Raw genomic sequence first — 16,885 nt, 5'->3', positions numbered from 1 at the left:
AACTTAAAATAAACATTTTAAGTTTATTCTTCTGTATGATATAAGAAGAAAGTGGTCTAGTTTCATCTTTTGCATGTATTGTTCAATTTTTCCAACACTATTTATTGCAGTGATTTTCAAAGTGTGCTCCAGGGCGCACTGGTGTACCCTAGAAGATTTCCAGGTGAGCCCTATGGTATTCCAGAGCAATATATGCCTGTTGGGAACCAAAAAACCAACAGGGTTTTTGGAGTTTAGATTTTTGGGGGACAGAGGTGTGGGGAATTGGCTGTAAGCTGACAGTGCCCAACCCCCACCTCAATTGACTGATTAGGTTGCAAAAGGCTGTTAAGCTGTGATGCTGGATTGTTTACACTACCCCCCATGTTCCCCAGAAAGACTGGAGGCAAGTTTCTTCTATCCTTTGTTTGGTGTAAAGTTGAGATGATATATGTGGTGGGAGTTTTGGATTAATGATTACACATAAGGAATTGTCTCTTGAAGACTTTCAGATTTCTATAAAAGAAGAATATGTAGCAATATCTAAAAAAGCTTTGAACATTTTACTACAGTTTTCAACATCCTATTTATGTGAAGTAGAATTTTCTACCCTCAACACAATTAAGAGTAAAAAAAAAGGAATTTTTCAATGTATTGACAATAAAATGAGAGTTTGCCTTTCAAATATATGCACAAACATTGAAGAAATTGCTAGGATATATCAGGCTCATGTTTCTCATAAACACAAGAATAAAAAACTTCACATTTGTACCAGGACTTGCCAAATTTACTAAATCTTACTAAGAATGTATCTATATATATAAAAAGATAACTTTTTTATCGGTTTTTAATTTTTAACCCCTCTTTTTTACAAATTCTAAAAAGCATAACTCAAAAAATTTAACATAAAAATGTTTTTTAATGTCAGAATAAACTTAATTTTGTTGTATTTATTTTGTTTAATTACCATAAAAGCATGCCTGGACTTCATATTTTTTTCTTTAATATTTGACTTAATTATTACAACATATTTCTCAGAAATTTGTATATAGTGTGCCTACAATTATTTGTAGGATTTTAAATGCGCCCCAACTTCAAAAAATTTGAGAACCACTGATTTATTGAATAGACGGCCTTTACTCCATTGTATGTTTTTGCCTCTTTATCAAATATTGTTTTTGATATAGCATACTATTTGTATTCTTGTCCATAAAAGCTTGCATAGAGCAGATAAATGTAGACTAAGGAAACGTCCAGGGCCTCAGAGAGTGTATATTTCTCTTTTCTGTTGTCTCTAGTAAATACTGACATACTCCTATGAAACCTCAAGGCTGTGCAGACAGTTTGAAAATCACTAGGTTAAAGAAGTTAATCTCTAGGAAATCAAGCATAGTGTGTTAGTCATTAAGACCTTTAGGAAGATTATGGTTAATCAATCTAAAAGTTTAGTAAAGCATTTAAATGGTTTTATTCTATAAAAACAGCTAAATGTAAAATCATATCTGTGTATCATTTTTTGGGACATACAACTAAGCAGAAGTTACTGCATTCATCTATACTATATTATATATTATATGTATATCTATTTAATTTTGTTTTAATGTAGGTTTCACATCCATGTGTATTTGAGCCCCATAAATGAACAGTTCTAATGCATACATATATTATAATTATTCCTTTCTCATGGTAGCATTTAATCTTAATTTTTGTCAGTCAAAGAGCATTTTAGGCAATGAAGCTCTTGAACTTCAGTTTAGTGAGAAGTGATTTACTAAGCATATAGTGCCAACTGGGTGTTGGCATCATCCATGCTTCAAGTACTTCTGCATAGGAAAATGCTGACAAAAGTATCTTCATAATAATGTACAAGGGAGATCTCACACATAAGGAAATTAATTTAAATTAAGTGTTAGATGGGCTATACAAAAAGAACATTTGCATTTGTATAGAAGTATAAAGGCATTTGACTAAATTAAAATGCAATAAAAAGAAAATCTTGCAATTAAAATATCCCTTAGTTTCTTATTTGTTGTCTTTTTACCTTTGAACTATTCAAGTCAAATATATTGTAAATCTTACTCTTAAAATCTGGTAATGTATAATTTCTGTAAAAAATGAGAGGACAGTTTGAATATTTAATACGAAGATGCAACTGAAACAATACTTTACACACTAAGTTATCTTCAATTTTTTTTGCATATGTTAACTCTAGTGCTAGAATAATTTTAAGAAAGGAAGCATTAAAATCTCAACTCCTTGATGCAGAATCCTTTCAGAAATGCATTTAGGCCATTCTGTAATGAGAACCACTTTTGAAAATTTAACTTATCATTTTCACAAGATATCTTTTTTGGTAATAATATATTACTTTTACACATCTCATTTCTTATACCTGTATTTCAACCAAAAAAAAAATAAATTGCCTTAAAATAGGTTAAAGTCTATAAATAAGAAAAATGGTCATGTTTAAGACTGTACATTTAACAATAAAAGCAGAGTCAATTTTTATAAACCTTTACTGTCATGATTTTTATTTTGCCCGTAATTCAGTGGCACAGTTTAATTCATATATATCTGATCATGTATGTTAGTGACTATTTTTATTACTTTTTTCCCAAGTTTGATATCAAATACATTAAAAGAGACAACAAAAACAATTTTATTTCTGATAACTTTAAAGTACTTTTACGAAGATACAAGTTATTGGTTTTCATTTTATACCTTTTTATTTTTTCCTCTTTTTTTGAATTTATTGGGGTAATACTGGCTAACAAAATTATACAGGTTTCAGGTGTACAATTTCACAACACATCATCTGTATACTGTATTGTGTTCAATACCCCAAGACTATCACCAATTATTTCCCCTCTACACTTCTTCACCTCCTCCCACTCCCCATCTCCCAGCAACTACTACACTGTATCTGTATCTGTAAGTTTTTTCTCCTTTTTTTTCTTTGGCTTTTTTGCTTCTACCACCCTGGCCCTGCCTCCCAAACCTCCCCCACAGTGGTCAGCAGGCTCTCTTCTCTTCCACCAAAACTAACAATAGCAACTAAAATTTAAACACATTTTCTGTTATTATAAATGTCAAAATAGAATACTATTTATTTTTTTAATTTAGTGAGAGGAGGAGAGTCAGAGAGACAGACTCCCGCATGTGTCTCAACTGGGATCCACCTGGTAATCCCACTAGGGGGCGATGCTTTGCCCATTTGGGGCTTTGCTCTGTTTCTCAGCAACCAAGCTCTTCTTAGCTGCCTGAGGTGGAGGCAATGGAGTCATAGTGCCCAGGGCCAACTCGCTACAATGGAGCCATGGCTGTGGGAAAAGAAGAGAGAGAGAGAAGCGAAAGGGGGAGGGTGAAGAAGCAGATGGGAGCTTCTCCTGTGTGTCCTGGCCAGCAATAGAACCCAGGATTTTCACATGCAGGGCCAACGCTCTACCACTGAACCAACCAGCCAGGGTCAAATACTATTTTATAAATTAAAAAATGTAGGATAGAGTTTCTATCTGCCAACATTTCTGCTTTATCTGAAATTCTAGAGTTTTTACACAAATTGTTATAACGGCAACACAATAAAAGAGTGGCTAAAAATCATTGTAGTGTGTTTTCAAAGGAAATCGCCTGCCAAGAAAGGTGTCAGCAAGATCTTTACTGAAGGAACTGTGGAATGCCGGTGTCGTGACTGAGCATATGGAATTCACTGAGCCCTAAACTTTCAGAGACTGAAGTTGAATATCTAATGTCAAAAGCTGCCCCAAAGTGCCAGCTACAGGATATTATAAAGACTGTTTATATCTCCAAGTACGGAGAAGGAAAGGAAAAAAAAAGCCCAGTAATAATTCTGGAGAACAGCCTCAAGGCAGTTGTATTTTGAGTCGCTGCCACAGTAAGCAGATCGCCACTGGGCAGCAAATACACTCTGCAAGAGCACAGACTTGCTCTATCAGTAGACATCAGTGTAAAGCAGGAGAGGCGACAGAATTAAAAATAGAAGTATAAAACGGGAGCAAGAGTAATTATATCTGCTGCTTCGAGTTTGCAAAGGCAAGAGACTTTAATAAAACACGCACTTATTCAGTGCTACCTTTTAAAAAAATTAGGATTACCTCTACTATGTATATTAATTTTCTAGGTCTTTATCTCTTTTTTGTTTTAAAACATTATTAACTAGGTAGCTAAAATAATTTAGTGCCAGGATGTTTATAATCCCATAATGTAAAGTATACAGAGAAAAGAGGTTCATTTTCCCTTTTCATGTAATGATGACATGACTGTTTTACAAAATAAACCATAGTACTGAAAGATGAAATGTGAGGATAAAAATGAGGTAGAATCTGATTTAATTTAGACTTAACCATTTTTTTAGATGGATGACTGATTTATTCTCAGGCAGTTGAAATATATGTAGTAAGTGACAGCTTTGCAACTCACTATTATATATATGTTATAAATCATTTTGACTTTTTGATAACACAGAAAATCTCCCATCTTAATGAGTTTCCACTTTACCTCAAATTGAAAAGCATATTAAACCTGATACTTAAGCCTCTTGTATTACTGATTGCTTGCCTATTACCCACATGAAAAAAAAAGAGAATTATGTTAACCTATGTAGATAAAATACAAAACATTTTTCTAAGCCCAGAGGGCATAGCTTGCAAAGTTCCACAAAATGTCATTTAATTCTACTCTCTCTGTGATCTATAAGGGGAGTAAGTTTATAATGTGCACTATATTATAGCTATAAATAACAATATCAAGAGACACATCTCATCAACACTCAAGGATGAAACTGTAGAAAATTTAAAAATCCCTATGAAAATTAAGTGCTTACTACTATTTTGCTTGAATTCACAGAGACTTCCAATACCATTTTATTTTCATATTTAAAGCATAGATTAAATTGACATGCAGGTTATCCATTTCTTACATCCTCTTTAATACTTTCACACTATGCAGTTTTCCTATTCTTATTTTCCCTTTATTATAAGTTTGACTAAACATTAACTTCCTAAGTAGTGAAGCCATTTAAAGCACACTTACTTGAAAAGTGTAAAACCGGGTCCCATTAGGAGGATGCACTTTAGGGGAGCCAGAAACGGTGTTCATATCCGAGAAAATCATTTCTGATCACAGAGACAATATAATCCACAAGGAGCTACAGATGCAGAGCAGAGAGCTTAGCGTACAGATAAATCCGTGCATGCATTGAGGGAGACTAGAGGGTAAAATGAAATCTGCCCCATCCTTCATAGATACACAGTGATAGCATTTTGAATCTTTCCCCTACGTTGGAAATCTAAGCTGAAAAAGATCATCAGCCACTGACCTTTTGTGCAGCTAGTTCTTTAGAACATACAATGTTTTAAAAAAATTTAAACACAGAAGGTAAAAAGCAAGAACCAACAATAAATGAAGCTTGTGCAGAATCTGGCAGTGCCGTGGACCTGCCCATCTGTTCTCAGTGATAATCACCTCCCTCCACCACAGTCTAGCAGAGTGATTATGCTAAATATTCTGGTTAACCAATAACATACAGTTTCATTTCAGGGAAGCATGCACAGTGTAATTCAGAGGACCTCTTCTGACTAACCTGAAGCATGTTTCAGATACTATTTAAAGCTGGGTTTAGTTACAAATTATTTTTCTATTACTCTTATTTCTGTGTTTCCACATCTCTTTGTAACTCTCAGAATTTTCAAAAAGATTTTCAATTTTTGCAATAAGCCCTTTATTTTAAAGTAAAGGGTTTTTTGTTTTTTTTTTAAGGATCTAAGCATATTATAGCTGGCTAGGACCAGGCATATAATTCACAAGGCTATATAATTCATATAATTCTCAAGGCTATAGATACTAGGAATATTATCAAATAAAATGCACTAAATATTTTTACTTTTCTGACCTCCTAAAGAACATCATAATATGAATATAATCATTACTCTATTTTCCCATTTTAACTCAAAAGTTATTCAATTTCATAGTCAATGTCCAGAAAAGTACATTTAAAGAATGTATTGATTGATTTTAGAAAGAGAGGAATGAAGAAAGAGACGGACAGACAGAAACATCTATTAATCTATTTCTGTATGCGCCCTGATTGGTGATTGAACCAGCAACCTTTGTGTACTGGATGATGTTCTAACCAGTCAAGCTAAACCTCCAGGGCAAAAAAGAAAAAAAAGTACATTAAAAAAAAATCAAACTTTATCTCATATATAGAAAACAATAATAAATCTTATAGACACATAGATTTTTGATGCAAGATCCAAAAAATTGGTTGCAAATATCTAGACTACATTGAAAAGCATGTTCATTTTTCTATATCTTCTATCATACATTAGTTAGTATGTATCAATGATCATATTAAGATTGCATTACACTTTTTAGAGGTAAAAAAATGTATGTTCCATTTACACCTGGTTCCAAAGTGAAGACTTTGAGAAGACACATAGAATGACCAAAAGTACTGTCTTTATGAATGTTTCTAAGATGATGTAATTATACATAATTGAGAACCAGAAACCACCTGCTTTGAATCCGAAGGCTATAAAATGAATACAGTGATAGGTTCTGAAAACTTATTATTTATTTGTATTTTGATTATCCAATTCTTATTCAGATTTGTAATATCAATGAAGTAGAAGAAGAAAACATGATTCTCAATTCCTTAGATCAGATTCCTACATTCTGGTAAATGATGTGAACAGGTAATTGTTAACCTAGCAAACTGCTAAATAGACCAAAAGATAATTTTTAAATAAATGTTTAATTTGGGACAATTAATTTTAGGTTTTTAGAAAAGTTACAAAGATATTACAGAGAGTTCCCATATATTCTTCATCCAGTCTCCCCAATTAACACACACTACTGTGGTACCTTTATCAGAACGAAGAAACTGACACCAGTACATTATTATTAACTAAACTCTAGACTTAACTTGAATTTCACTAGTCTTCCTGTTTGTCTCTTTTCTGTTCTAGGTTCCCATCCAGGGTACCACATTTCTTCATCTTCCATGTCTTCCCAGTTTCATCTGGTCTGTTACAGCTTCTCAGTTTTTGCTTGTTTTTCATGATCTTCATAGTCTTTAAAAGACTATCAACAAGTATTTTTAGAAGACTACCAAAAAGTACTGTCCAAGTAACCTGCAGGTACCCTACCTTCATGCTTATATTACTTTCACTTAATGATTTCTTCATGCAAGACTAGGGGTTTCGGATTTGGGGGAAGAATACCACAGAGGCAGAATGTCCTAAAATAACACTGGTGAAGTGACCTCATCACATCATGTGGGGGGTACATGAATCTATGTATCACTAGAGACGTTCATCTTCATCATTTGGTTGAGGTAGTAATGACCTGATTTCTTTACTGAAAAGTCACTGCTTTTGTCGTGCCATACTCTGAGCTTTGGAAGTTAGTCACTAAACGAGTACAACATCAAAGAGGCGATAGGAGGGGTGAAATAAGATTTACCTACTGGAGGGAGTAGTATCTACAGTTTTTAAATGAAGTTTTTCTCTACAAAAAATTTGCCTCTTTTCTTCTGATTATTTTTTAATCACTTATTTATATCAGCATAAACTACAGTATATATATTTTATACTTTGGGTGATAATACAACACAATAAATTTTATTTTGATGTTCAAACTGTCACTACTGTTTCCCTCTGACATGTTCCCATTCTTTCATTTTTTAAGGTGATTACCAGTATTTAAAAATTTTTTCTTTCTCTTGTATAATTCATCTATTTGCTAAAACTACTAGCCTTAACTATAATTCTAATTATCACAGTGTGTAAATTTGAAAAATTATGTTTTATTTTTTTCAAATTATTTAAGCAGCCATATTTTTTTTAAATAATTTTTATACATTTTGATACCTTAGCCCACATAGAGTTCATTCAAATAATTTTCAAATTAAATACACTATAGAAACATACCAGTTGTGGTAATCAGTAATGTGTGTAAGATATTTTAATTCTTCTCATTTGAAGGTACATGTTGAGATCATACTTCCTTATGTGGCTAGTGGCATCCCATAACTTGTGCTTATCAGAACTGTGAGTAGAAATAGAATTCCAAAACAAAAGTCTGGCTTCTTAAAAACTCAGAATTTAAAAGAAAAATCTCTTTGCCAAATAGATTATTATGATGCAAACATAACCTCTATGTACTTTTATGCTTACCTATAAATTAATTTCAATGTAATTTAGACCAGATAATTCCCTAAACTTATTATTATATATGATAATTATTATAGGGAAACCAATAAACCAAATATTTTATGGTATAATATTACATATTCCTAGTATAATCTCATATATTTGCTAAATTTGCATCAACCAGCAAATTATTTCAGTTAGGAATTCTGAAGTTTTGGGGCCAATAAGAATATGTCTTTCCTTTTCATGTTTCTTGTGTGGGAAGGAAAAGAGAAAAGTAAAAATTAATGTTAAAAGAGGCAGGAAAAAGAAACATTATTAATATATGTACAGTGCTTGATTCTAAATGTTGCTTAAAATTGACAAAATATACATTCTTTGGGGGGGGGCTCAGAGACAGAGACTGAGAGAGGCAGGGAGAGGGACAGATAGGAACAGACAGACAGGAAGAGAGAGAGATGAGAAGCATCAATTCTTTGTTCTGGCATCTCAGTTCATTGATTGCTTTCTTTCTTTTTTATTTATTTATTTATTTATTTATTTATTTATTTTCATTTTTCTGAAGCTGGAAACAGGGAGAGACAGTCAGACAGACTCCCGCATGCGCCCGACCGGGATCCACCCGGCACGCCCACCAGGGGGCGACGCTCTGCCCACCAGGGGGCGATGCTCTGCCCATCCTGGGCGTCGCCATATTGCGACCAGAGCCACTCTAGCGCCTGGGGTAGAGGCCACAGAGCCATCCCCAGCGCCCGGGCCATCTTTGCTCCAATGGAGCCTCGGCTGCGGGAGGGGAAGAGAGAGACAGAAAGGAAAGCGCGGCGGAGGGGTGGAGAAGCAAATGGGCGCTTCTCCTGTGTGCCCTGGCCGGGAATCGTACCCGGGTCCTCCGCACGCTAGGCCGATGCTCTACCGCTGAGCCAACTGGCCAGGGCCATTGATTGCTTTCTTATATGTGCCTTGACTGGGGGGCGGGGAAGCTACAACAGCCCAAGTGACCCTTACTCAAGCCAGTGACCTTGGGTTCAAGCTGTCTTTAGGAAATAATGTCATTTTCATAAATAGCCTACATAGAAAACAATGTTTGAAAAAGAATGTATATTTTGTCAAGAATGTATATTTAGGCCTGACCAGGAAATAGCACAGTGGATAAGGTGTCAGACTGGGATGTGGAGGACCCAAGTTCAAAACTCCGAGGTCACTGGTTTGAGCACAGGCTCATCCAGGGCTTGAGTGCGGACCCACCATTTTGAGTGTGGGATCATTGACATGACCCCATGGTCACTGGCTTGAGTCCAAAGGTTGCTGGATTGAAGTCCAAGGTTGCTGGCTTGAGCCGAAGGACACTGGCTTAAGCAAGGGTTCTCTCGCTCTGCTGTAGCCCCTCCCCCCCAGGCACATATGAGAAAGCAATCAGTGAACAAATAAGGAGAATAAGGAGCCGCAACAAAGAATTAATGCTTCTAATCTCTCTCCCTTCCTGTTTGTTTGTCCCTATCTGTCCCTCTCTCTGTTTTTCTCTGTCACAAAAAAATAAAGAAATAAAATATAGTCATATTTTGGGTCAGTATATTTGATCATTTTTAATTTTCTAAATAGCCTTCCAAAATTATTTTGGCTTATCAATTAACTTCAGTCCCTGGCCAGTTGACTCAGTGGTAGAGCATCAGCCCAGCATGTGGAAGTCCAGGGTTCGATTTCTGGCCAGGGCAACACAGAAGAAGCACCCATCAGCTTCTCCACCCTTCTCCTTCACCCTTTTTTCTATCTCTTTCTTCCCCTCCTGCAGTCAAGGCTCCAGTAGAGTAAATTGGCCCGTGTGCTGCTGAGGATGGCTCCATGGCCTCGTCTCAGGTGCTAAAATGGCTCCGGGCACAATGGAGCAGCAGTCCCAGATGGGCAGAGCACTGCCTCCCAGTGGGCTTGCCAGGTGGATCCTGGTCGGGTGCATGCGGGAGTCTATCTCTCTGATTTCCTGCTTCTCATTTAAGAAAAATACCAACCCCCCCCCCCCCACACACACACACACACCAAAAAAAAACCTTTATTCTTTGTTTGATAGATTTTATTTTTTTCTAAGACTATTTTTTAAATTTTTTCTTACGGGAGAAGCATGGAGGCAGATACTGATGCCTGGATGCCCCTGACTGGGATCCATCCAGCAAGTCCCCTATGCGGTGATGATGCTCTGCCCCTCTGGAGCTATTGTTTTGTTGCTTGGCAACTGAGCTATTTTATTTAGCACATAACGCAAAGCCATGTAGCCATCCTCAGCACCTGGGGCCAATTTGCTTCAACTGAGCTATGGCTCTGGGAGGAGAAGAGAGAGAGAAAAAGAAGAAGGCGCGGGGTGGAGAAGCAGATGGTTGCTTCTGCTGAGTACCTGATCAGGATTCAAATCCAGGACATCTACATGCCAGGCTGATGCTCTACCATGAGCCAACTGACCAAGGCCTCTAAGACTATTTTAAGCATTAACTTGAAAGTAAAAGTATATAGTACAGTATTTCTATCTATAACAAAATTTAACGTGCTTATGGTAGCAGTCAGTTTGCAGGTAATGTCTACCACTTGAAGGGTAATATAATATGTCCATTTCAGTTGCTACATTTATAACAGCTCCTAACCCCTCTGAAGATCTATCTTCTACCAAGGAAAGTAAATTAAGAATATGAACTCTGGAACATTTAATACCAGCTATCTAAGCCACTTGAATTTTAACAGAAAGAAACTGGAAATGAAAAAAGTAAAAGGGTAACTAAATTGTACTTTCTTAAAAATGAGTAAAATGAGACCTGAAGCCAGACACTTGTTTCTAATAGATTAATAGGAAAGATTTCTACACATCATCTAATATGTCCTTCTGCTTCTGGGAATAATTATTCCTTAGCCTTCTGAAGTGTATGCTATCAGCTTATTTTCATAAAAAGTTCAAAAAAATACTTTAGAGTCTATTATTTCAAATTCTGTCCAGAAGATTTAGCTCAAACACTTTTTTTTTATCTCACTCCAGCATAATTTTTAATCAAATAACTATAAATATATTCTGTTTCAGGACAACCAATTCAATATAGCTTTTCTTTCATTCATTTATGGATATCTGATTTAAAAGCTCTAAAATTTGATAGAGTGATAACAAATGGGGGAATTAAAGGAATACACTGAAAAGGGCTTGTCGTTTGCTGTTAGTTTCTGTTAAATGCTCAGGGAAAAATATGCCATCCTGGACTGTAATAGGAGAGAGAAAGAGAAAGAGGAAAAGAAGGGGGAAGAAGAATAGGATGAGTGGAGAGGAGAGAGTGAGAGAGTGAGAAAGATCACTACAGTTTATACCAGATTACAGTGTAGCACTATAGAATAACAAAGAATTGTATAGACAAGTGTTCAGTTAGAAGTCATGCCAGATTAGTAAAATTTGCAGCCCAGATGGGCAATACTTCCTAATGAATTCATATGGATGGCAGATGAAAGCTAATCAAGTATATACTGCCAACTAAGTTATCTATCATCTACCTAAATATGAATATTTAGGCACCTCTATCTATATATGTATTCTTATTCTTATATCATGAGTTCTCTAAAATGCAGCAAAGATGACCCTCTGACAATAGCCAACACCCTAAGTTTACTTTCACATCCTATTTCTGTGTGTCCTATCTCCTGACAGTCACAGCTGATTCTACACAAGTGTGTAGGATTCGTTTATTCATTCACTCATTCATTTGTTCAACAAATTCTTAGTGAGGAGTGATGTTGTGCCAGACACCTGTTACAGTTAGAATAGAAATGATGGGACGGTGAATCTAGTCATAAACACTTTGCATTTTGTAGTAAACCAATGAGAAGCTTCATTCAACAGGTGTAATCGATCCTAGCAGTGAGCTCTTTCTTGGGGTACCCAAAACAAACAAACAAACAAACAAAACCTAATAATGCCTTGGGGACCTTCTTCCAAGTTTAAGTGATTTTATTGTAGCAAACCGTTCATTGAAATGTCCCAAATAAATAAAGATGATATTCAAAATCTATTGGGAACCCTTGAGATTTGTAGCCATGTGGACCAAATAAAAAATATTGTGCACATTGAAATTGAAATTTATAACTTTCTGTTTAACACACAAAAAATGTTAAATTTGGCTTTAATCTTGATGATAATTTGTTATTTCTTTTACATAATCTATATGTGTGTAGATTTAGGCCTGTGTGTAGACGTTTGTTCACTCATGTACATACATGTATACATACACCTACATACACTCATATACATACATGTATAGTGTCTTCTTAAATGAAATTACAAAATTTTAAAATGGTATCATATTTCCATATTTCTTCTTCTCTTTTACTTTAGTCCCTGTTTAAAGCACATTTTCCACAAATGTTTACATGTATTATGACAGCTCATGAACATCTTTGTATAAATTATAAATATTAAATGATATGAAATTCAGAATTAAGTTTTGTTAACTAATTAGAATTCTATAACTTTACAATCAATAATTCTATTATATTTTGTTAAGTTTATCTCAAGTTCTGAAATACATCCTCAGTCTGGTTTTACAAAGATTACATTAAAGTTCTGTGACGGAATGTGATTTCCGCATCTACCCTCTAAATACTAGATGGTCACAAGTTCAAGTTCTTATAATAATACCTGAAAGGATTTCTGAGCTCTGACATTTACTAAATAAGTAGAGTTACTTGAGAAATATATGGTTGATGCTATAACATGAGAAACATATAGGGTATTATATGTTGAACTTAAAATTGGATATGGCGCCTGACCTGTGGTGGCACAGTGGATAAAGCGTCAACCTGGAATGCTGAGGTCGCCGGTTCAAAACCCTGGGCTTGCCTGGTCAAGGCACATATGGGAGTTGATGCTTCCTGCTCCTCCCCTCTTCTCTCTCTCTCTCTCTCTCTCTCTCTCTCTCTCTCTCTCCTCCTTCTCTCCTCTCTAAAATGAATAAATAAAGTCTTAAAAAAAATTGGATATGGCCTACATGCTCTATTGTATACTATGGGTTTGAAGTAATTAAGTTTCCATTTTCCTTGGAAATTGGTAAATTCTCACCATTTGTAACCAAACAAAATATTTCCACTCTGGATGGGTCTATATTCTTTACTTTATTTTTACTGTCCAGTTCACATATATATTCTCTGATTCATAGCACTATAATTATTGTGCTGGAACACAAAGAATTCTCAGTCAGTTGAACAGAATTTGGATTTGATTTTTTTAATCAGGAAGCAAAAATTTTAGCTGTGTTTGTTTGATATGAAATATGCTTTCTTTTTTAATTTTTTTTTTTTTTTTTTACAGAAACAGAGAGAGAGTCAGAGAGAGGGATAGACAGGGACAGACAGGAACGGAGAGAGATGAGAAGCATCAATCATTAGTTTTTCATTGCGCGTTGCAACACCTTAGTTGTTCATTGATTACTTTCTCATATGTGCCTTGACCATGGGCCTTCATCAGACCAAGTAACCCTTTGCTGGAGCCAGGGACCTTGGGTTCAAGCTGGTGGGCTTTTTGCTCAAACCAGATGAGCCAGCGCTCAAGCTGGCGACCTCGGGGTCTCGAACCTGGGTCTTCTGTATCCCAATCCGACGCTCTATCCACTGCACCATTGCCTGGTCAGGCGAAATATGCTTTCTTAGGGAAAAAGTTATACCTTTTTTATTATTATTCATTTTAGGGGGGGAGGAGCAGGAAGCATCAACTCCCATATGTTCCTTGACCAGGCAAGCCCAGGGTTTCAAACTGGCGACCTCAGCATTCCAGGTAGATATTTTATCCACTGCACCGCCACAGGTCAGGCCAGAAAAAGTTATACCTTAAATAGAACTTCTTGTCTATCACAAACTAGGATCAGCACAAAACATGGCATAAAATAGGCATCACTAAATATTTGGGAAATGCCTGAAACATCTTCCTCTGGTTGTGTTGCTTCTCTCTTTTCCCGGATTACATGTAATATTAATTATCTCATTTTGACTTGTTGACTAGTCTTGAGAACTCAAAAATATTAGTTCTTATCCAAGATTCTTATAGTTAATGTGTTATGTTTGGCATTTAAACTTTGGGTTGGCTGTACCGCTTGGCACATAGTAAGCAAGACTTGATGAATGAATAAAGAAGAAAAAATAAATGAACAACTTTCAATATTCTAACTAACAACCATATTATTTTTAGTATGAAATGCGGCCTAAGTGGTTTAGAAGACAGATTTGAAAAATTATTGAGACACAGAGCCTTTCAAATTTACATTCATTAACCCACCGAAATGCACACACAGATAACTTCATCTCTATGCACACAGCCACAGAGTGTTCAGGAAAATACCACACTGAAGGGGAAAAAGTGTATATAAACCAAGCAAACAAAGTAGATGATCTGATGTTTTTCATCTAGTTCACCTTATTCTAAACACTTTGTTTGTATCATTCCAAAAGAAAGAAATTTGAGCCTGACCAGGTGGTGGCACAGTAGACAGAGCTTTGGCCTTGGACACAGAGGACCCAAGTTTGAAATCCCGAAGTTCCTGGTTTGAGCTCGGGCTCATCAGCTTGAGTGCGGGTCGTTAGCTTGAGTGTGGGATCATAGACATGACCCATGGTTGCTGGCTTGAGCCCAAGGCATCTGTCTTGAACAAGGGGTCACTGGCTTGGCTAGAACCCCTCAGTCAAGGCACATACGAGAAAGCAATCAATGAACAACTAAGGTGCCACAACAAAGAATTTATGTTTCTCATCTCTCTATCTGTTCCTGTCTATCTGTCCCTATCTGTACCTCTCTCTGTCTCTCTCCTTTCTCTGTCTCTCTTGCTAAAAACAAAACAAAACAAACAAACAAAAAAACATTTGACTGATAGGATGAGAGAAAAAGAACCATGATGCTCATTAATTGTATATGAGGGTTTTTAGAATAACACTACTGGTAATTTAAAATAAGAAAACATTTTTAAAAAATTATATAGATGGACACTCCATAATAGTACCATCTTTAAGAATAAAAAAATTGCAAGATTACAGGAACAAGAGCAATATTAGGCAAAACTATGACGTAGTATTTTTCAAAATCTCTGCCACAGTTGCCATGGTAGCAAGCACTTTATTTTCTCCTTAATTTTACTTTTTCCAAGAATGTTCTTTGGAAGACAAAGCCAATCACCATTCTGTTTTGCCTTTTATTAAGAGCAAGAACAGTGGCTCAATAATTGCCATTTAGTGAATGATATTTTATGGCAGCTATAGTGCTGCCTTAGACAAAGCCCTCTCAAGGAGTATTTCTTCTTCATCTTAGAAAAATTATAACGTGTCTAAGTTCATGAAACTGATAAAGGGAAAAGTAACGTCATTTGAAATTAGGTCTCTCTGATTACAAAGCCACATTATAAATCAAAATTACATCTTGCCACTGCTTTATCTGCCAGAGATTTTAATTTAGTACAGAATATGAAGAAAGTATTAATAAATACCTGATTAATTGATTTCATATCAAAACATTTTTAGGTGACTGGCTATTTTGATGAAATATGCATTTTGATTTTCTGGACATATGTAGAATTTCCTGATGGATCAAATGTCAGTGTGGAAAATACAAAGCAACTGACAACGGGAAGGTTGTCGGTCTGAGCAACTTGTTGAAGTTCTGGGTCTGGGCAGGGAGAGAATGAAATCATCACTAAATGAGATGGAGAAGGCTACGAGAGAAAAGCAGCTTTGTGAAGAATTCAGTTGCTCAGTTTTCAGTTTTGCCCGTGGTGAGTTTATTAAGGTTTCTCTTAGTCAGCTGAAATGGATGTCACATTGGCAGTTGAATTTACAAATCAAGAGACCATATTAGTATACAGACTGAAAACCACCACCACCAACAACAACAACAAAACTGGAATGAGATCAACAAGAAGTGAATGCAAATAAAGAAGAGAAGAGAAGAGAAGAGGTACAAATTCAAGCCTTAGTGTGCAAGAAGAGTCCTAGAAGACCAGCAAAAGACAGTAAGTAGGAACAAACAGGGAGGTAGGAAGAAGATGAACAGAGGGGCATGTCGTTAAAGTACAGTGATTAACATGAATTAAGTAGGCAAGTATCAACTGCTGCTGAGAGAGTGAAGGATGAGGACTGAGAACAGGCCACTGGCTTTCACAATGTAAAGGTTGGTTTCAGTGCATATTTGTAAGAAAAACTGGATTGAAGTAAGTTTATGATGAAATAACTAGGAGGAGAGAAACTGGAAACATTGTTCCTAGACAACAGTTTTAAAGCATATTGTTGCGATGGGCATCAAATAAATGAGACAGTGGCTGGCAAGGAAAAAGGGGAGGGAAATAAGAACAAGTTTTCCTGTAGAAAAGGCTCTAGGAGAAGGTGAAAAATTGATGGTGGAGAATGGAAAGAGGCAAATTTCCAGAGCAATGCCCTTCAGTAGGTAAAAGGAAATAGAACTTGCAATTCAAGAGATTGGCTTTAGAGGGGAAGAGGACACCATCTTTGATCACAGATAGGAAGGCAGAGTATGTGGATTCCCATGTTGGAAATGGTGATGGTGGGAGCATGTGCCAGTTATCAGGAGCTTAGGAAGCAAGGAAGTCAGGTAGCAGTGATGTTGGGGGAAAGAGTTATGAATGTCTGAGTAGTGAGGGAATGGTATAAACAGATACATAAGAGAAAAGAAGATTATAAAAGCATACCGTATGAAAGAACATAGATTAGACACAGAAGCAAATCAG

The 16,885-nt window shown here is 36.0% G+C and overlaps 1 protein-coding gene across 13 annotated transcripts in view; it reads right to left on the bottom strand.

Annotated features, from left to right (window-relative positions):
• Positions 1 to 16,885, bottom strand: part of PPFIA2 (PTPRF interacting protein alpha 2) — a 505,851-nt gene that overhangs the window by 325,141 nt on the left and 163,825 nt on the right. For 3 of the 13 annotated variants that reach the window (XM_066368482.1, XM_066368477.1, XM_066368480.1), the window contains exon 1: positions 5,029 to 5,385. The exons of 9 other annotated variants lie outside the window; for them this stretch is intronic. In XM_066368482.1, the coding sequence (XP_066224579.1) occupies positions 5,029 to 5,109 (81 nt within the window). In that variant the 5' untranslated portion in view covers positions 5,110 to 5,385. Of the gene's footprint in view, positions 1 to 5,028; positions 5,387 to 16,885 lie in introns of those variants that run through there. One more of the 13 variants, XM_066368478.1, reaches the window with a different exon arrangement.

This window comes from Saccopteryx leptura, chromosome 2, assembly GCF_036850995.1.
Source record: "Saccopteryx leptura isolate mSacLep1 chromosome 2, mSacLep1_pri_phased_curated, whole genome shotgun sequence".
NCBI classification, from domain to species: Eukaryota; Metazoa; Chordata; class Mammalia; order Chiroptera; family Emballonuridae; genus Saccopteryx; species Saccopteryx leptura.
Note: the sequence above shows the minus strand (reverse complement) of the source record. Positions and strands in the feature narration are given on the sequence as shown.